This window comes from Miniopterus natalensis, chromosome 1, assembly GCF_054644295.1.
Source record: "Miniopterus natalensis isolate mMinNat1 chromosome 1, mMinNat1.hap1, whole genome shotgun sequence".
NCBI lineage: Eukaryota > Metazoa > Chordata > Mammalia > Chiroptera > Miniopteridae > Miniopterus > Miniopterus natalensis.
Genome location: NC_142081.1, coordinates 152,845,973 through 152,868,455, shown reverse-complemented (window position 1 = coordinate 152,868,455; position 22,483 = coordinate 152,845,973). Strand labels below are relative to the sequence as shown.

Sequence of the window (22,483 nt, the reverse complement as noted above, 5' to 3'; positions counted from 1 at the left end):
TAGTAACTAAGAATTGTTATTATATGCTTTAAATCTCCACACTTACCTAATTATAAACAGACTATTTGCCACATTTCCTAAGACAGTTTCTAAGTACAAGAATATGCACCAGTTGCTCTGGCCAGCGTGGCTCAGTTGGTTGGAGCATGGCCCTGTCCACCCAAAGGTTGCAGGTTTGATCCCCGGTCGGGGCCAGTAAGGGAAGCGACCAGTCGACGTTTCTCACATTGATGTTTCTCTCTCTCTTTCTCTCCCTTCCTCTCTCTCTAAAAAGCAATAAAATAAAAAAATACCCTTGGGTGAGGATTGGAAAGAAAAAGAACATGCACCCGTCTCTCCCTAAGTTCCCGGTTTCTTTTTTCTCCATCAGGATGAGAGGCTGGGCCGGGAGAGTGACATCCACAGGGAGCAGATGGAGCGGCTGGTGCGCGAGGAGCTGGAGCGCTGGGAGTCCGACGGCGCCGCCCCGCCGCGCCCCGCGCCCGGCGCCCCGCGCCCCCGCAGCTCGCGGCCCCCGTCCGCGCAGTCGGCCGACGGAACGGAGGGCGCGGGGGGCCGCGGGAGCCCCGACATGCGCGTGTAGGGCTCGGGCTAGCAAGCGCGGTTCCGTAAGTGAGAAGGTCGTGAGTGGCCATTCCAAGGACACGGCGCAGGAGGTCCTCGCTCTGCGTCATCGACAGGCTCTTGGGCCTGTGGCGAAACAAAAGAGAATGAAGCCAAGTTCACCGCAGGCTAATCGGCATGAGCAGGAGCTACGTTCCTGCGGCACAGACATCAGTGATAAAGCAAGGCTACTCCAGGCCCTGACCACCACATGATGTTGGTCTTTGGGACCAACCGTTAATTCTTCTGCACTTTAATTTATTTTAGATCAACTTCGCCCATGGATCAAAAATGATTTTTTTTACTCATATAAGTAATTAGGTGTAAATATTGAGTACATTAAAAAAGTCTCTGTAAAATACAAGAAGTGGTACACTCACTTGGTACCACGACTGAGTCTTCTCAGTTGACAATGAAGTTGCCTTTTAAGCTAGAAAAGAACTGCTTAAAGGCTTCTGAGTTTTATTTTCAATCATAAAAATCAGTATTGTCATTTTAGCCCAGTGTGTGAAGGGAAGGGAAGGGCATTCCTTCCCATTCAGGCTTGGGTCATGGGCTTAATATATAGCTTTTTAAAAAAAAAAAGAAAAGAGCCTTTTATTTCAACTACCTTCCTGGGGTAAACTTTTCTAAAAGACAAGCTGGAAAAGAACTCCAAACCATAGAATGGGTATGTAGTCATTATGCTAGAATTTGTATGAATGGTTAAGATAAATGTTGAATTATATACTTTTTTTTTAAATCATAGCTAATGTCTGTGGGAATAACTGTTTTACTTAATTTTTATACTATTTCACTCTCATTTGAAATGAGCTGTGATGAAACCACCAAAGATCAATTATGGGTTAAAATTTTTGACTTTAACATAGGAGAATGGGAAGGAGCCTTTTCACTAAGTTCAACTGTTTCTGATAATTAGTTTAGCATAAAGATTTTCTATAGATTCTCTTTTCCATAAGGCTCAACTTTTTTGCAACTGGGTGTAATGTTGCAACTAATCTAGGAAGAGCCACTTACTAAATTTTTTAAAAGGTACTGAAAATTTTAGCAAATATGTTCATTTTAAACAAAATTTCAAGGGAGTTTTGAAATTCAGATAAAAATATTCAGATAAAAAACTAAAGTTTGTGTTTTGTACTGTTTTAAGAATACATAACTCAGATGTTCTTGACCCTGCATTTCAAACCTAGAACTTATACTCTAAATGGAGCTCAATTTTATGAAAAGGAGTTTTGGGTATTGAAAGGTCATCCATTATTAGAAGGTATCAGCCAAAGTTTGAGTTTGCAGCAGTTTTTTTGTTTGCTTGTTTGTCTTTTCATTAGGAGAGTGTCTCACCCAATTTATGGGAAAGAAATCATTTCTCAGTAAAAAGTAAAAATCTTACTTTTCAAAAGTGTTGAGTAAGATGACCTTTTGAGAGCTAATGGGACAAGCAGAAGAGAATACAGTGTTGGTGAATAACTCACTTGGAGAATAGAAGAGAGGCCTGTTTTTAATTCTGTATTTTAATTCCCATGTTGTTCATTTAATCGGTAGAATGTGTCAGTCAAATCTTCAATGAAAACATGAACAAACAGACCTTTCTAAGCTCACTGCTATAGAAGTGATTCACATTGGGTTTCTTTAACAGTTATAGCCCATGGCTTCATCTTCATCTTCATCTTTACTTTATTTCCACATGCTACCCAAAGTCCTTTGTTACTAGGTACTAAAGTTTGCGTTCCAGGGATAGCGAGTGTATGTATTTATATATGTGAACCATGTTGTTACATGTAAACAAACTTCAATTTGAAGTGCAGCCGTTATGTGGCATCCATGTGTACTGACTACGTGCCATATATCAATTATGGTCACTAGAAAATGTTTTATGATACTTATTGTTATACTGTTTTTCATTTCATCTGTAAAATTTTGCAAAATTCTTTCTTTTGACTCAAATTACAATTCTTATTCTTCTTTAGTCATGGAGAATTCAGTCTCATTCCTCTGCTGTCATCTTCCCCTTATATTAATGTTATTCAGAAGATGTTACTTGTGCAGGTCCCTCTTAGCAGCCGAGACTTTCATTAATGTATAATACTGAGCACTTTATTTCCTAATAAAGACTTGATATAAAAGCAGATCTAAGAGTTGTCTGTTTCCTAAGTAGAAGCAGTGGGTCATTTGCCATGTACGATGAGGCTAATAGTAAAGGCCTAGACTTTGAAAGAGGCATCTTCCCTTTTTCTGTCCAACAACCACATGATTGACACATTACTGCTTTAGCATATGCCTCTAATAGGTTATTCTGACGCTTGTGTAGTATCTCCTAGTAGCATCTCCACATTTTACTTTTGCATTCCTATAGTGAATGGTTGGCTCTACTATCACTGCTATTTCAAAATCTTTGCACATAATTTCCTTATTTACTTTTCATGATTCCTCAGTGGGTATGTTACAGGAGTTGGAGTGCTGAGTCCCAGGTATACAAATATTTAATTCTACCCAGAAGAGGTTGCCCTCCAGAATGACAGCACCAGTCTGTCATTGCACTGCATGCACGAGAGTACCACTTTGATCCACACTCTCACCAGCTCTGGTGCATTCAGCTTCCTAATCTTTGTAAATGGAACGGTTTTAAGTGAGGTCTCATTTTGTTTTCCCTTTGATTCCTAATGAGGTTAAACATCCCCTCATAGTCAGTCAACATTTGGGTTTCTCTTTTTGTAAATTTCCTATTAAACCCTTTAAAACCGTACACTTTGATCTAATGGGAAACAAGTATGTTTTTTGTTCATTGCCTATTTTTCCACTGAGTCAAGGTCTTTTTTGTTGATTTGCAAAATTTACTTGTATGGTTTAAGTATTAATTCTGTATCAGTTCTGGATTTCATTAATATCTCTCATCCAACTGATAACTTTGTCAGTTTTTATATAGTAAATTCAATCAATTTATTCATTTTACTTTATTGGGTTTTGGAGTGTTACAGACTTTTGTAAGATCACAACTTTTATTTATTAAATTTATGGTCTTACCTTTCACATGTACTGTAATACATTTTAGGAGTAATTCTGCATAAGGTCCATCCATATTTTTCTACATATAATGAACCAGTTTTATTAATACTCTCTATAAAATAAGTCTTTCCCTTACTAGTTCCTGGTGTCACTAATATAGTTCAGGTTCATATACGTATGTATCTATTTTTAACTCTTTAGTCTGTTACACCAATTTCTGAATGTTGATGCATAACAACTTTTTTTATTATGTCTTTGTATGTCATCATATGTAGTAAGTTCTTCATATGTGCTCTCCTCTTAGGCCCTTTTTTTTTCCCCAAAATTGACTAAGCTATTTTTGTGAACCTTTATTAGTCCAAATAATGTATTAGAATAAATTTAATGGGTTCCTAGGGTGGAGAGGGTAGAGAAAAAAGTCCCACTGAAACTTAATTGGAATTACATTGAGTTTATTGATTAGTTTGGGGAGAACTGCCATTTTACAATATCTGAAACATGACTCTCCATTTATCCAGAACATCCTTAATGTCCTTTAAATGTTCCTTAAAATTTCTTAAAGATCTTATATATTAATATAGTTTTATTGCTGTTATGCACAGAATCCTTTTTCCATTATATTTTCTAGTTGGTTATTGCTGATATAGAAAAAAATTACTAATTTTTTATAAAGTAATTTTACATATCACACTTGTTGAATTCCTTTGCTAGCACTGATAGATTCTGTATTGACTCTGGGTTTTCCATGTAGGAGACCCGCTCATTTGTACTTAAGGACAGTATCATGTCAGAGAGCAGCAGTGATAGTAGACATGCTTGCCTTGTTTCTGGTCTCAACGGAAATGTGCTTTAGTTTGTGTTCCTTTAAAAGAAAAGCCAAGGACTTGAGTTGAGGTCATTTATTTGGGAGGTGATGTTAGGAAGCTGGAGCAGGAAACCGAGGGCCAGGAAAGGAGGAAATGCCCATATGCAGTTGCCCTCTGGCAACAAGAGCTCAAGCCCACCTCTGACAACACTACAAAATGCCTCCCATGATCCCGTCTGAAGAACATAAGCCTGGGGCATTGTCCACTGGCCCCAATCCCTGTTGGTTGAGGGGTGTCCCTGCGGTGTTGACACCTGCTCTTCCAGGCTATGCCGCCCTCAGGCCGAGCAGGTTCTTTCAGCTTTGGAGAAGGCCTCCCAGCAGCAAAGTGAAGGGATTTCTGTTGCTTGAGGAGGGATGCTATCAACACGATCTGGGCTCACATGGAGCTTGACCACAGCTGCCATCGAAGTCAGAGGTGCAGAGGAGATATGACCCAGGGCACCAAAAGCATCTACTTCATCCACCCTTGCCCCACTCAGACCCACTCATGCCCACACTAAGTCCACTCTGGGCTTTTTGAAGGAGGCCAGCTATACTCTCCAGAAAACAGGACACAGGAAGGTTAGTGGAACTAGCTAGTCCCATTGCCACTGCTTGTCACAAGGCCATAATTATGTCACATCTCCCCTCTCCATGACTTTCCAGAGCTCCCTCGCTGTGGCCAATAATTCAGCTGTAGGAAGCTGCTCTCTTGTGATAATTCACACCCCCTTTGCTAAGGGCTCAAAGTCCCTTGTCGTTTTCCAGGCTGCGGTTGTTTGGATTGCCCGTTTACTATAAACTCAGGACATGGAAACCCCAAGTTACCTCTGTAAATTCTGTCCCTTATAAAATAGTAAAGTCTAGCCTCTCCTGACAGCAATGACCAATGCGATAACTGATTTCTTTGGCTGCTGTCCCACCAGTGTGCAGATTTCAAAGTGACTCAGTGGCAGACAGTTTCAGGTAGAACCCGACAGAGAAATCTCTAAGTTCTGCTAAGCTTTCAAGGTTTAATCAAAGCTTTTTCTATCATAATGGGTTTTTTACCCTATAAATAACACTGGGTTTTTCCAACATAGTTTAGATTTCATATTTCCACCTCAGCATCAATACAGTTGTTATTTCTTATTTATTGAATAAGGGCAGATCATAGATTCATTTCATATTGAAGCTGGAAGGCAACTGGCACACTTACTCAGTTTAAAGACGAGGAAGCTGCTAACAGATATTAGTGACTTGTAATGCGTCTAGAATTCAACCTTTTTTCCCCGTCAATTAATTAAACTAGATTTCTCCCCCGTAGTTACCGTCTGACTAGATGAACTAATAAGCAGTACACAATAGCACTAGATAATGACTTGGGTTCTTTCACGTGTAATTCAGTTCATTGTGATTTCTATGATGGTTTCTGTGGGAAATAATTGTGGCTGAACAATAATATGATGGCAAATGAGAAGACACCAAAAAAATTCATTGAATATATAGATCATGATGCTCTGTTTTTAATGTGTACATAAATCATGTAAGTTCAAGAGAAATTTAAGAAAATTTTTTAAGGAATAACAATTTTAGGTAGGCAATTGTAAGGAAGATAACAGTCATGCATGCCAAGGCTACGTGATTCTTCCACAGGCCCCAAGGTGAGAGGTCGATGCCCTGGTCTCTCAAAAATTCTTCTCCAGTACATCTGAAATTCAACAGAAAAAACACGAATACATTCTTAGCATCTGTCCAATTTTACTCAATACATTCGCTCTTCCTCAAAGAAGTCTATAGATTACCAAGTCTGAGATAACTATCCCTTCACATATACCAGGTACCAGTCAATGAGGACTTACAAGTCTGCTTGATACCACACTAAGCAACCTGCATATAAGTTTAGTTAATCAATCCCTAAAACAACTCAATGGGGTGGACACTGTACACATTTAAAAGACAAAGAGACAAAAGCTTAAGGAACTTGGCCAAGTTCCCAGACTCACACTTTGAACCAAGTTACTATCCTCTCCTCTCCTCTCCAGATTCATCTGGCTCCAAATCTATGAAGCTGCTCACTTCAAAGGGCAGAAATGTTATCAAGCAAATTTTCACTTACTCCTGAAGGGGAAAACCTCCGCTTTCACAGGTCACATCTAGGCCCTTACAGAACTGATCCAAGCTCTTCATAGAACTCATTACCCACAAATCAGCCATGAAAAGAAAGCAGGCTGAGAATCCCAAAACCAGAAAAAGGGGTGAGGAAGGGCTTCCTCACAGTCGCAGTCCGTCAGCTCTGGCGCCAAGACCGGAATGAGCAGGGCAGACGCTCGGCCACAAGACCTCACCAGAGGCCCAGTCACCAGGTGAGGCCTCCATGGCAGCTGGAGTGGAGCAGGATGGAGGAGCCCTGCCCCAGGTTAGATCAGCACCTGCTACTAAAAATACTGGGCACAGCCACAATTATGGTCTGGTACTACTGTTGTATGACTCTTGGAATTTAGCAGTTCCAAAACAATGTCATATCTGGATCAAAAGCGAGGGAGTGGTCAAGATAAAGAAATCTTCCCTTCTTAGAGGTTTCCTGGCAACACAGTTGACCCTTGAACAGTGTGGGGGTTAATGCGCTGACCCCTACACAGTCAATAATCCACAAGTAACGTTTGATTCCCCCCAAATTTAATTACCAATACTCTACTGTTGATGGAAGCCTAACTGATAACATAAACAATTAACATTTTACATTACATGTATTAAAACTATATCCTTGCAATAAATAAGCTAAAATATAAAATATTAAGAAAACCATAAGGAAAAGAAAGATTTAGAGTATTTATTTTTTTTAAAGTCCCTATATAAGTGGACCTGTGCAGTTCTAACCTGTGTTGTTCAAGAGCCAACAGTACTTCAAAATAGCAATTTGTGCTTTTATTAAGTATTATTTCTGTTCTACATGAATGGTCATGATATTTAGGATACCAGCGTTCTCTTTTCTTCCATTAATGTATCAAAATCAAACCATTAACAATCAACAAGGAAAGTGTCATTTAATTTTTAAAACAATATCCTCTTATTTTATTACAATCTGCATTCCTGTTTTATTGACATTATGCAAAAAATAAGATTTCCTTCTCAGCTTACTGAAAGATGTGTTCCTTTTTAGAGGATACATCCCTCTATTGGCAGTATTCCAAGTCAGTTTAAAAAACAAACAAAAACTGTGCAGACTTTGATTTCATGGTGTCTCCTAAATGTAGGAGACAAGTGCCAGGACTGTGGCAGGAAAATGTTCACTCCTTTGCCAAATCTGCTGCCCTTTCAGCCCTTACTCCTGGCCACGGGTTGGAGTCACAGGAAGCCCTAAGTGTATGGACCATACACATCACATAACCTATACGGTGCACACACTGTAAGGCCTTGTTAACATATCAAAGCAGCTCATTTCAAAAGCAAATGTTGAAAATCAAATCTCACACCCACAATCAAAACAGCAAAATGATCTTTTAAAAGGGTCAAAACAAACAGCACATAGGAAACATTTTTCCAACTTAAAGCCAGTTTTGACCACAAAGACAGTTTTGACCACAGTAGAATATCCAGGAGTTGTACTGTACTTTCATATGCATTAATGGACAACAACTCACGTACAGATAAGAAAAGTCTCAGAGAAGCCAGTGTCCCTGAAAGGAGTCACCTCAGCTCAGCCCAATGGCCTTTCTCCATCACACCACACAGTAAGCAAGCCCATTTATGACACTGAATGTAAACTTACATTGCAAAGCTGCAGGTATTGTTTGCTGTGACATTGAGTCCCGGGCAGAAGTTCTGTCCCAAAAATTCATTATGCTGCAAAGCCTATAACGCAAGGTGGAGTGGGCAAGGTAAATAGTTTTAGTTTGAACGTTTCCAAAAAATTATCACAATCCTGTCCTCCTAGTTTAATCTTTATGATTATTTCTGAAAACAAACCAAGCTTCACATTCACAGTCTTTGTCATAACACAGCAACTAAAATGATTGTTCCTGGCAATCAAGGGGCCTAGGGTTAAAATTTTGGCTTCTAATACAAAGGAAATAAAGTGCTTGGCAAAGAGGGAAGACCTCTGGCTATATTACAGCACAGCATCTTCCTCCTCTCCCCTCAATGTTATAACTTCAAAACACTATAATTAAAATGATACAATGGTTCTCAATGACTATTGTTAATTGATGGTAACATTTTTTTATACGGTTCTTGTTTGTTTTAATCAAAACCAGTTGTAATTCTTGGGATTTGAAACTCAATTTTACTATATTAAGACACAGACAGTTTTCGCTGGAGTTGATTAGATTCTAATGCCAGTAGTGGCTGTGAATGTTATATGGTCTTGGTTTTCCTAATTTCCTCTGCAATATAAAATATGTAGTCTAGGAAAACAAGATGTAGCCCAGGCTCTCATCCTCTCATGTATTTCCTTATTGAACTGAAAACCGACTACATTTTTTATATCAATTGGTTAATCTTCCTGCTTCACAATGAATTATCTCCCCACCCTTCACCTCCACCACACAATAGTGTGATGGGAAAGCCAAATTAATCTAAGGCTTAATAGGAAACACTCCTTCACTGCTCATAAAAGAAAATCCCTGGGAGCTCATGACTGGGGACATGAGGTGGTCAGGCTTTAATCTGATATTCCTAGCTTGGAAACAGACTGGTCCCAGGGACAAAAGAGGACAACTTACCGCATAGCCATACCGAGGAATGCTCAAGTACTGAAGCCATGAGAGCCAAGGCACAACGGTTCTGAGGTTGACCAACAGCCCTGAAAAAATCTACAAAGAGCAAATCCCAGCAATCAGAACTGGTGGCCTGGTGTCATGAAGAATTCTAAAGCTTACCCTCTTTAACTCCCCTACAACCTTGCAAACATTTCTGCTGAGGACAACACGTTCTTGAAATTCCTCTCACTTCTCTAAACACCATATCCTCTTTGCATGTGTATTCCTCTCTTAGCTGAGGCTGTTTGTGGTTTTAAAGGAATGGCAGTGTATTTATATTTCATTTAATTAGAAGATTTGTAATTTTCAAGGCTTTTACTTTCTCTGTAACTGCACACAATGGAAGGTCCACAGTCCTGACTGTTCTAATGACACAACAACTGTATGTTCCCACCAACAGACACACCAGCACATATCCTGAGCACCTCATGTGCCTCTATACTTCCTTAACACAGGAAGCTTTGTGATCTTCAAGGGTTTGCATTCTATCCAAATGACCTTAGGAATAATTTGGGGTTTAGAATGGAAGCTTAAAATAACCCAAAGCCTAGATATAAAGTGGCAAACTGCAGCATAAAATATGGTCAATACCTTCATTTAAAGTTACCAAAAGTAGTATTGCCATGGTGACCCAGGAAGAACCACTCCAGGAAGAGGCTCATACAAACTTCTCCTAACCGGCACACTGGATACTGGGATGGGCAGAACAAGGACAGGGTGGTAGTGGGAATACATATTTTTTAACTTGATCTAACCAAGCATTTAGTATATAACATCTCCCAGTAAAATATGGTTTTATGTGTGGTTTTAAAAGTTCTATGTATAAACCATTAAATAATAATAAATCAAAACATCTAATATATCAAACAAAACATTTTTATATATTGAAGTATATATGTGTGTGTGTGTATAGATATATATATGTGTGTGTGTGTGTGTGTATATATATATACATATATATATATAGTTAATCCTCACCCGAGGATATTTATTCCACTGATTTTTAGAGAGAGTGGAAGGGAGGGAGGGAGGTGGGGGGGGAGAGAGAAGGAGACATGGATGTGAGAGAGACACATCGATTGGTTGCCTCCTACACATGCTCTGACCAGGCTCAGGAATTGAATCTGCAATCCAGGTACATGCCTTGAACCAGGATTCAAACCGGTGAACCTTTGCTGCACAGGTCGACGCTCTAACCACTGAGCACACCGGCCAGGACAAAGGATATTTTCTTAATTGGATGACATTATAGGAAATTTGCAAAAGGTTTATCACTTTCTCAATAATGTTTAGATGGTAGTTGTCAATGGCAAGAGTGTGCTGTTTACAAACTTTTAAAGACATCTACTCTAGCAGAAAGGACATGTGTAGTAACTAACTGGGCTAAGCATTCCTGTTTACTTGGAGTATGGGAAAATGTGCTAACTCAGCACTTTTCAACCATTTTCATCTCATGACATACACAAATTACTAAAATTCTGTGACACACCAAAAAATATATTTTTTGCTGATCTGACAAAATCAGGCATGATTATGATTCATTCACAACGGACGGCTATGGTTGCGTTGGCTGTTGTCATTTTTTAATTTGACAATCTATGGGAAAAGAGGTCAACGCCCCTAAGTAGTCAGGTATTGCATGTTTTAAAAATTCTTGCAGCACACCAGTGTGCTTCTTGTGGCACACCAGCTGAAAATCACTGTACTAACTGGTTCCCTTCACCTATTCATTCATTAATCTATGTGCATGCAAAAGATAGGGGCATGCAAGTTGCAGGTCCAGCCCCAGTAGGGGACATGCAGGAGGCAGCCAATCGATGATTCTCTCTCATCACTGATGATTCTCTGTCTCCCTCTTCCTTCCTCTCTCTGAAATCAATAAAAAAATATAATAAATATATTTTAAAAGTTAGGGGTATGTAAAATTAGGATTATTTAACCATTAAAAAACAAAGGTAACCAGGAATATATTGATAGAAGAGAATGTCAGGAACCCAGAAAAGAGGGAACTTAGTATTATGTGGACATTGGAATTTTTCAGTATTTTCAAAACACTCCTTTGTAAAATATAGGAAGAACCAAGATAGGTTACCCATGCCACACACTGTTCTACTTCTAATGGAGCTTAACTTTTCCCTTAGAAAGTATTTGATCCAACAAACCAACTCAGCTGCAGGGGAAATAACCAACAGTGCTCTAATACCAGCGCAGAAGTGAGACAGTGAACCTGGCATTTTTATAAGAGAATCTTCCGGTTGAAATATTTCTGGCTTTGAAGTCCCCAGTCATCAAGTTTTCACTGAATGTCACCAAGAAACATCTTTTAAAATCTTATGTGTAAGAACATGTTAATTGAAGTTATAGGAATTATAGTAGACCAGTACAAACAAAGCTGGGTAAGGTCGAGAAAAAGCTCGTACCATCTCTAATGTAAGTTATATTTTAATATATGGCTTCTTTAAAGTTAAGAGTCTCATTGACAAAATCCTCAAAGCAGGCTTTCCATGACAGGTAAACTTGTGGGAAGGAACAGAGGAAATAATTCCTTCTCAGAGCAGCACAGTTCCCACTCACCATCATAAACACAAAAGAAATGGTCATGAGAAGTGATGCTATGGATACCACACTCTGCCCTGCTGCTATGGCCAGTGCCATGGAGCTGGCCGTGTAAGCCACCATCATCAGGCTGAACATCATGATGAAGAAGGCCTCCACCTCCGGTTTCAGTCCTTAGGAAGAAAACGGGGGTTAATCCAACTGCCAGGTCACTGTGTACTGGGGATTGTTTATTGTGCAAATATTTTGAGAAATGAATATGAGATTATAAAAATTCATCCTCTATTGAACCACCCCAACTCACCAAATTCATTGCCCCCCCATATAACTGTATAAAAATATCATACTGTTTTCTTTTTTATACAACTGCATAAACACTTTTTCACGTAACCCCCATGCTCCCTGTTGTGTGATTATTACCAATTTCTGAGTGCCTGAGATGGAGGGCTGGAGGCAACACACTGGCCAGAATTCTACTGCCTTCTCTCTAAGAAGGAAACGTGTCGAGAGCACATGCTTCCCCCAGACATCACCACATCCCTCACTGTTCGCTGTAACTGTGTCAGTGAAGACACTGGGAGATCAGGGTGACATGACCTCCCAGGAGTTTCACTGTCTGAGAAAGTGTTTCCAGAACCAAGGCTCTGAGACAACGTACCATAGCAGTTGGGCTTGAGGATGGGGTCAAATGAAGTTCACAGAACTACCGTGTAAACTATAACAGGCACTTATTATGGGTCATACACTCTGGAGGTTTTGGAGCAGCCATAAGAACAGCAGTCAGGAGCTGAGGCTCCAGGTTCTATGGCTAATTCTCTATGATGCACCCCCCTTATTTGTAAAGTGGAGGCTTAAACCAAATCAGTGGATCTTGTCCCATAGTGCTTTGCCAAAAATATATATTTATTATGAGTATCTATGTGTGTATATCAGTGAAATATATGGAAATTCCAAACAAGGAGCCTGGAGAGAAGCCTAAACATGATGCATAAATGAATCTGTCTACATTTATTTAAAAAGTATTCTTATTAAACCAATAAGCCCCAAAGTCTCATTCTTTCACTATATATGCATATAAATAGCTAGGTAATAAATACCCCAGCTCCAGCTCCTTGAGCACAATCTCAAATATTCTCTATATTCTTTCCAAAATATAGCCCTATAAGTAGGTGTAAAAATTAGTTTAGGGAACGTCTTGACATAAATGTCATCAGAGAATAGTTATTTCAGAGTGTGCACAATAGATAGATGCTTCCTTATCTCATGGTTTGGTTTATAGTTTTGGGAACCAAAAACATGCTTGCCTAAAAAATTACTTCCCCTCACATCCAAGACTACAGACACAAACTTTTTGGCATATTGCTTACCTAACAAGAAGTATGTTATACAAGTAAATATGATACTTGGTAACATCCTCATGGGTAGTAAATCAGATAGCAGTTTCCCAAAGAAATAAGATGACACTCTGTAGTATCCACTGATATATTCATGCCTAAAAAACAAAAATTCATGCCATGCATCCCACATTAGTTTAAGAAGGCACAGAGCAGGTGATTAAGCCATTCTGCTGCCAGCAGGGGTCTAAACAACTACAGCTCCTCACATCCTCCAGGTTGCCCCGCCACCTTCACCCGGTCAGCATCCGGCACCATCTCAGGTGCACGCTTCCCCGAGACGTCATTCCCAAGAGCTCTGTGCGATGACCCCTCGTCTCATTACAGATTCTCTCCTGGTGCCGCCCACTCTGCCTCAGAACCCCCCACTCCAGGTGGCCGATCTCAGTGGTCACACAGGCTTTGCTTTCTCCCCACTGCTGATTAGGAAGAAGGTGGTGCCACTATTCTGCACGCCCCCCACTGCAGCTCCAGATAACTGAGCCTTCTCACTCCTTCCATTCTCGGCATGAAAAACAACATGGCACTTCTGCCTTCAGTGACTGTGCCTCCCAACCATACACCCCTGTCAGCCACCAAATCCTGTTCTCTCCCCAGTGAAGACCTCGGTCCCTCCTCTTCCCGACATCCTCCTCGTGCAATTCCAGACTCTTCCACCAACACCTTCATTCTTTCCCTCTCTGATGGTTCCTTTCCCCCAGCACGTAAATATGGGCAGATCTCTTCCAATTTCGAAAAGCACAGAAGACAAACCAGCTGCCTTCTGGCTCTTCCCATTCTCCCTTCCATTGAGGGCTAAGCTTGACCTATATTCTTTGTCAACTTTATTCCCCCACCTTCAATTTACAACTTAACCACTACTTTCTCTCTATAGAGCCCCCCTCAATGTTTTCTTGTGAAGGTCCTCATGACTTCTTATTTGCTAAAACAAAAGATTGTTTTCAGCCTCCATTGCTTGCATTCTCTGCCTTTGGGGCTATGCCCTAATCCTGAAAACCTTTTTTCCCTTGGTCTCAGGCCCCACATGCTCATGACTTCCTTCCCAGGCCCTGGCTGCTTTTTCTCAATGAACATTGGTGATCCCCAGAAACCAATCTGTGGCCCAATTCTGCATGTGACCAGTTTGACCAACAGCCTTGACATTGGACAGCCCCCTTCCCAGAACAGAGACGTACTCACATAAACAGCTTCTTCTCAACCACGAAGAGCTCCACGGATGTCACACTACTGAAACACTGGTTGGTCGTCAGGAAGAAGAGCACCCCAGCTCTGTGATGAGAAAAGGGGAACAAAAGTACTGCAGTGGATTAAACATTCTTGGATAAATTCTTAACTGCTAAACCCTTCCCTCAAATGGTATCTTAGGACATTAAACAACTGTTCAGGTTAAAATAGTGAGGGAAGGGAAATGTGAGTCCTCTCAGGCCTCTCCTCATCCCAGTGTCTCCTCCACAGTGGTGCTCCTGGGACTCCACAGAGCACAGTCTGAAATTCACAGTCCTACATTGCCATAGATTGAATTGTGTCTTCCCCAAATCCCCATGTTGAAACCCTACCCCTCGATGTGATATTTAGAGGCGGCAACTTTGGAAGGTAATGAAGTTTAGATGAGGTCATGGGGGTGGGGAGGCTCATCAGGGGATTAGTGACCTTAGAAGAAAAGGGAAAGACATCAGAGCTCTCTCTGTATTCAAGAACACAGCAGGAAGGCAGAAAGCCAGAAGGTGGCCCTCATCAGAATCCAAACATGTTGGCACCCAAATCTTCAGAATTTAACAAATAAATTTCTGTTGTTTAACCATCCAGTCTGTGGTTGATTACACAGGTCATAAAAATGCTACCACCTTTAGTTTTAACAAACAAAAACACAAGTACCATTCGCAACGTACAAACAGAGAAACAGCCAAATAAAACCTGCAAAGGTTAAAGCCTCTATTAGCCACTTTGTCAAAGTTGAATAAAGAAGAAATTAAGACATGAGGAGTCAAAATGAAAGAGTGGAGGGAAACCTCTATTGATACCTTATAATATACATTCACACAGTCATCAGAAGAACCTTCATAGTATCGTGGACAACCCTTTGCCAGCAAGGTTTCCAACGTGCTCAAAATGAAAGCAAATCCTCTCAGTAAAATAATTAAAGTCTAAAAAGGAAAGTACTCAGTTTATCTGCAGTTTGATAAAAATATAAATTTTATGAAAGCATGCCAACGTACCTGAAACAGGGTTGGGCTTCCCTGAACAACCAAACAATTTAATTGACATTAAGGATGCGAGTTGAAACTAAGAGAGGAAGTGGCACATTATGTAAGTCCAATGGTACAACCCCAGAAACAGAGTTCATAGATACTCAGTAATTGTTTTTACCACCAATAGTAATGATAATAATACAGAACAGAGCTAAGGCAACAGCCTGATTTAAAAGCAAATGTTTATACAATAATGAATAAATGGAAAATAGCTAGGCCCAGTACACAAGCAGCTATGCAACTTTTTAGAATTAAAAAAGCCTAATATCATAAGAAAAGCTAATTTCAGAAACATGGGACATGGCAACATTCAGCTCAGTTTGTTCAGTCTTTCATTTAACAGTGCAATAATGTTCATAATGATTCTGAACTAGTAGACAGTGAATTTCCTTCTAAATCATAAGATAATTTATTTTATAGTAAACACAGTTTTTATTGTTAAACAATTTATTCTAATTCCTTTTAAGGTGGTCATACATGTCATTAATATCTATTTCCAGATCCAAATACATTTTTAAAAGACCTTTTTTCTTAATACACATTAATTTATTTAGCTATCACCACAACTCTGTAAGGTAACCAACAGAACAAAGAAGCTCATAATCTACACATGATGAAAACCCAGCTTGTCCCGTTTGAGGAAAGCATCGAGGACGTGGTTTAGGAAATGAGAGTTTTTTAAAGGAGTGCAATAACCATTCTGCCTGTAGACTTTTCCAGCCCGCTGTCCTACCCCAGATCCTGAACAGGAGCTGCACCCACCAGCCGGATTTCCGGCCTCCAGGCGGCCCTGTGACCCCTTATTCAGAATGGTGTGTGCCAATAACTTAATCTACTCTGCTGCTATGTCTCCTGATTAATAAAGGCCATAGTCAAGGGGAGATTGCTGATGGTAACCAAGACCTCAGTTCAATCCTGAACAGGTTTTTTCCAACAATTGCAACTGAGTTTTACTTCAGTTTAGTTATGCCACTAAATGAGTAGACAAACTATATTGCTTAATGTATAACATCACATCCTTACAGCTCCTACTTTTCACAGCTCTGGACATAAAGAGGTCAGCATTTAATGGTGATTTTTTAATTTTATTTTTTAAAAATATGTTTTTATTGCCCGGCTGGGCGTGGCTCAGCAGTTGAGTGTCGACCTAGGATCCAGGTGATCGAGGTTCGATTCCTGGTCAGGGCACATGCCCGGGTTGTGGGCTAGGCAGCCGACCAATGACTCTCCCATCGATGTTTCTCTCTCTCTCTCTCCCCCTCTCCTTTCCTCTCTCTGAAATCAATAAAGATATTTTTTAAAATGTTTTTATTGACTTTAGAGAGAGGAAAGGAGAGGGATAGAGAGATAGAAACATAGATGAGAGACATCCATCAGCTGCCTCCTGCATGCCCCCTACTGGGAATTGAGTCAACAATCCATGCATGTTCCCTGACAGAATCAAACTGGATACCTCTTGGTTCATGGGTTGATGCTCAACCACTGAGCAACACCAGCTGCGCTAATGGTGATTTTTTTAAAGTACAATAAGTAAAGTTTAAAAGTAAAAAAAAACAAAAACAAAAAACCAGCTTGTCAGTTATATAGGTTAGAGAAAAAACAGCACCTCCCTGGGATAATTCATTCCTAAAGAAGAGAAATAAAGCACTGGCGTCTAGAGAAATTTCAAATGATGAAAAACCGGTAGCAAGCTTAAGTCAAAAATACAAATTAAAATAAAGGCAATGCTCTATTTCTACGGAAAACACTTTTAGAAACAACAAGAGCTCTCCTTTATTTCTCTGGATTCATCTTCCAAGATATTTAACGGCTAGATTTCTAGTTCCTCTTTAAAATTCCAGTTAAGAACGGGTGCCCAAATACTTTTTTCCAAATACTTCCCACTGCACAACACAAAAGGTCCACAGGCACTAAATCCTGTGATAAGTTAAAATATGGCATCTATAAAGGCACAAGTCATAAATTACTATCAAGTTTTGAAACCGTGCAGATAAGAGCACAGCCCCCAGGTAAGGATAGAGAAAAACAATGGCATAACTCTGGAAAGGAGTTACCATAATAATCTAACTGTAGAGTGACACTATCTGATCCATACTGAGAAACTGATTTTTATGCTTTTTCTTTCTTTCATAAACAATCACCCTTTTTCCATCAACATAAATTCAACTAAAGCCACTACAGCTCTCCCCAATAGTAAAGTGTGGATAATACCACCCGCCCCTCTGGGCAGGAGGGTAACCTGAGACCATGGGTAGAAAGAAGAGAGCACAGCACCTGACACAGGGCAGCTCTCACTACACAAACCAAAGAACCCTGCTATCTTCAACTCCCTGAGAACCTGTATACACACCTGTAGTGAGCCCATTAAAAAGTCTCATCATGAAACAATATTTTTAAGGGCACACTGTGACTGAAACTCAGAAAGGTAAACTGAGTAAATGATAATCATATACCATAACCACACACAAAAAAAGCCTTATATATATGAGTAAAAACTAATTTAAAAAGTAAAAGCTACTTTTAGAAACATGGTATCTGGCAATAATTCAGATCAATTTGTTAAGTCCTACATTTAACAGTACAGTAATGTTCATAATGATTCTGACTAGTAGATAGTGAAATTCCTTCTAAATTAGAGAAATTTATTTTATAGTAAATAGTTTTGTGTTAAATAATTTAATGTATTCTAATTCTTTTCCACTAGTACTCCATGTTACAGTTAGAAAAAACTGAGTCCAAATCACCTCGCTATATAAAACAAGTCAAAAAACCGAACGGAGGAGATTAAAGATGGCAAAGTGAGTGGAAGTTACACTGATACTCTCCCAGGACCAAACTGGAATTACAACTAAAATATAGAAAAACAACCCTGAATAATCAACTGCAACTGAAGTTGAGCTGGAGAGCGCCCTCATAACCAAGGAGGAAAAGTGGAGACCACACAGAGACTGGTAGGAAGTGCAGAGTTGTGAGAGGGCTGGCTGGGATCCCATAGGCAGCTGAAGGTCCAGAGGGAGATCTCAGCTGTGGGAGGTTCCCACTGAGGACTCTGGGGCCTAAACTCCAGGCTGGGCTTCCCAGCCAAGAGCACCAGAACTGAGAAAGGTGCCCACATAACACCTGGCTTTTCACAAAAGCAGCGGGGTTTCTGTCTGCCAGGGAGAGACGGCTGGAAATGCAGGCACCCTCTTAAAGAGCAAACACACAAAGTTTCATGTGCAGCCACTCACCTTGGGCTCCAGCAGAGGGAGGGCAGAGTGAACAGGAGCTGAGTGAGGAGAATCTAGGGTTGTGGGCTCTGGAAATAGAGCTCAGAGGGCATCCCTCTGGATTCTTGTGCTGAGTCATTCCCCCAGACTGCAGAGGCAGACATTTACCTGCCAAGCAGCTGTGCCTGAGGGGGAAGCAATTGCCCCACCCTGCTGGAAAACCTCTCACCCTACCCTGTGGAATTTCTACTGCCTGTGGCTCATTGAAAGAATCAGATTAATCAGTCTGCAAGAAGAGGCAGACTTCAGAGTACTTTGAGTCTTTGCCTGATCTGCTTCTGGACGCCAGCCTTGGAAAAGCAGATTTTGGTGTGCATCTTGGTCCTGTCCAAATGCACCCAGCCCCAACAGAGAGGACCTGAAGCCATGGGTTGTTGATAGCTCCAAACAGGATACTTAAGGCCAGTCACAAACAGTATCTGAACTGGCCTGCACCAGAGACCATGCAAAAAGACTGAGAGTCCTAGCAGGCCTACCTAATACATAGAAACAAACCCAAATAGTCAGCCAAAATGGGGAGACCAAAAAACAAGCCCCAAATGAAAGAACAAGAGAAGTCTCCAGAAAAAGAGCTAAGTGAAATGGAGATAGCAATCTATCACATAAGATTATAAGGATGCTTAACAGCATGAAAAAAAAATATGGAAACTATGAAGGAAATGAAGAATGACATAGTAGAAATAAAGAATACATTGGAAGAAATAAACAATAGATTAGAGGAAGCTGAGGATCAGATCAATTAATTAGAAGACAGGGTAGAAAAAAATCAATCAGAAATCCAAAAGGAAAAAAAATTCAAAAACAGGAGGATAGTCTAAGGGAGCTGTGGGACAACATGCAACACAACAATATTCAAATCACAGGAGTAGCAGAGGAGGTTGAAAGTAAGCAATGGTTAGAGAAACTGTTTGAAGAAATAATGGCAGAAAACTTCCCTAACCTAATCAAGGAAAAAGTCACACAAGTTCAGGAGGCACAGAGAGTCCCAAGTAAGAAGAATCCAAAGAGGCCCAGGCCCAGACACATCATAATTAAAATGCCAAAAACTCAAGGCAAAGAATTTTAAAGGCAGTAAGAGAAAAGCAATCTGTTGCCTACATAGGAGCTCCCATAAGGCTGTCAGCTGACTTCTGATCAGGAACTCTACAGACCAGAAGGGAATGGCATGAAGTACTCAAGGTAATGCAAAACAAAGATCTGAAACCAAGCCTATTCTATCCAGCAAGGCTATCATTCAAAATAGATGGTGAAATAAAGAGCTTCCCAGTCAAAAAACGGCGAAAGGAGTTTATTATCACCAAACCAGCATTGTACACAATGTCAAAGGACTGCTGTAATTAGAAATAGAAATAGAAGCATTGTAGGAAATGTTAAAGGGACTTTTGTAATAATAAGGAGAAACAGAGAGAGAAACATAGGCATAAAGAATTAAAATGGCAATAGATAAGGACCTATCAATAATAACCTTAAGGACTTTAAGGGAGAGATCAATAGCAATACTCATAGTCGTGGACTTTAACACCCCACTGACTTCACTGGGTAGATCTTCTAGACAAAAAGTCAACACAGAAACAGTGACTAAATGGCACACTAGATCAGATGGATTTAATTGATATTTACAGAACATTTCACCCCAAAGCTGCAGAACAGACATTCCTCTCAAGTGCACATGGGTCATTCTCAAAGACAGACCACATTTTAGGACACAAAACAAGTCTCTACAAGTTCAAGAAGATTGAAATCATATCAAGCATCTCAGATCACAAGGGCATGAAATCAGAAATCAACTACAGTAAAAACACTCAAAAACGTTCCAACACATGGAGGCTAAATAGCATGTTATTAAACAATGAATGGGTTATCAATAAAATCAAGGAAGATATAAAAAACTTCCTGGAAACAAATGAAAATGAACACACAACAACCCAAAGTCGTGGGACACAGTGAAAGCAGTCCTAAGAGGGAAGTTCATAGCACTGCAGGCCTACTTCAAAAAGCAAGAAAAATTTTTAGTAAACTAACCTTACAACTGAAAGAATTAGAAATCTCCCCTGTGAAGCTGTCATGACCAGCGCTTTTGTTTGCTGGGAGTTTTTTTTTATTACTGCCTCGATTTCATCAGTTGTTATTGGCCTACTCAGGTTTTCAGATTCTTCCTGATTCAGTTTTACATGATCTCATTCACATGTAAAATCTAATAAACAAAATAGACTAAGGAAAAAAATAGATCCAGAGACATAGAAGCATGGGACAGACTGAAGAATCTCAGTAGGAAGGCGGGGGTGGGGGAGTAGGTGGAGAGAGAGTAATCAAAGAACTTATATGTATATATGCATAACCCATGGAAACAGACAATAGTGTGGTGAAGGCAGATGTGGAGTTGAGGGGATCAATAGGGAAAAAAAGGGGAGAGATCTAATATTTTCAACAATAAACATAAATTTAAAACAAAACAAAAAATAGAATGGAAATTAACTCACAGGCAACAAAGAAAAAATAGAAAACCTGGACTATGTTTATCAAAGAACACTTCAACAGAATGAAAAGACAATCCACAGAATGGCAGAAAATATGTTAATTTATATCTGATAAGGGGTTAATATTCAAAATATATAAAGAACTCTTATGGCTCAACAATAAAAATATCCAATTAAAAAATGGGGAAAGAACTTGAAGAGACATTTCTCCAAAGAAGATATTCAAAAGGCCAAGAACCACATGAAAAGATGCTCAGCATCACTAATCACTAGGGAAATACAATTCAAGACCACAGAGATACCAATTCACTATTATAATGAAAAAGAGTGAGTGGTGCCCAGGTTGGGGAGAACCCTTGTGCACAGCTGGTAGAAATGCTGCTGTAGGAAAACAGGATGGGAGTTCCTCAAAAAAATTAATAGAATTACCAAATGATCCAGTAACTCCACTTCTGGGTGTATATCCAAAAGAATTTCAAACAGAAGCTCAAACAGATATATACTTGTACACCCATGCTCACAGCAGCATTAGTCACAACAGCCAAAAGGCAGAAACAACCCATGTCTCCATGGACAGATAAAGGAGTGAACAAAATGTGGTGAGTAAAACAAACAAAATGTTACAAAGGAATATTATTCAGCCTGTAAGAGGAAGAAATTATGACACATGCTACACATGGATGAGCCTTGAAGACATTATGCTAAGGAAAACAAGCCAGTCACCCAAGGACAAATGCTGTATGGTCCACGTGTATGAGGGGCCTACAGAAGTCAAACTCAGAGCCAGGAAGCATCACGGTGGTTTCCAGGGGCTGGGGAAAGGGGGACAGGGAGCTGTTGTTCGATGGGCACAGAGACTCACTTTGGGAATAAGTGTCCTGGAGTTGGATGGTGGCAACTGCACAACAATGTGAGTGTCACTAATGCCACTGAAGCGCATAGCTAAACCTGGACAGGAGGGTACGTTTTATGTTCTGTGTATTTTACCACCATATATATAAGAAAATAACATTTCCATGCAGCTTTCAATCCACTGACTTATTCTAGTCTTCAATTCATCCTGTACTTGTCTGAAATTCAAAGTCTTAACGAATTTTCATAACCTTGAAAAAGTAACAGCTTTTTTTCTCAAAATCAAGATCCAAATGTACTTACCTATTCTGGATTCCTGAAGGGTCATTTTTTAGATCATAGAAAATGGCACCTATAACCAGTCCCAGAATAACTGTTACAATTACCTTTTCAAAAAGAAAAAAAAAGTTTCAATTAAAGGTAGAAACACATTTATTCTTACAAATATATATGGCTACATAAGCAAATCACTTCATTGAGATAGATACTTTAAATGA

The 22,483-nt window shown here is 39.9% G+C and overlaps 2 protein-coding genes across 2 annotated transcripts in view; one reads left to right on the top strand and one right to left on the bottom strand.

Moving 5' to 3' along the window:
* Positions 1-2,726, top strand: part of PKD2 (polycystin 2, transient receptor potential cation channel) — a 49,655-nt gene extending 46,929 nt beyond the window's left edge. The window contains exon 15 of the mRNA XM_087826615.1: positions 371-2,726. Coding sequence (XP_087682741.1) covers positions 371-583 — 213 coding nt within the window. The 3' untranslated portion in view covers positions 584-2,726. The remainder of the gene's footprint in view (positions 1-370) is intronic.
* Positions 2,727-5,922: 3,196 nt separating this feature from the next.
* The window catches only part of LOC107537159 (broad substrate specificity ATP-binding cassette transporter ABCG2), a 39,943-nt gene continuing 23,382 nt past the window's right edge, over positions 5,923-22,483 (bottom strand). The window contains exons 9-15 of the mRNA XM_087826609.1: positions 22,290-22,372; positions 14,319-14,408; positions 13,113-13,237; positions 11,764-11,918; positions 9,154-9,243; positions 8,202-8,284; positions 5,923-6,140 (exon numbers count right to left, since the gene is read on the bottom strand). Of these exons, the coding sequence (XP_087682735.1) occupies positions 5,993-6,140; positions 8,202-8,284; positions 9,154-9,243; positions 11,764-11,918; positions 13,113-13,237; positions 14,319-14,408; positions 22,290-22,372 (774 nt within the window). The 3' untranslated portion in view covers positions 5,923-5,992. The remainder of the gene's footprint in view (positions 6,141-8,201; positions 8,285-9,153; positions 9,244-11,763; positions 11,919-13,112; positions 13,238-14,318; positions 14,409-22,289; positions 22,373-22,483) is intronic.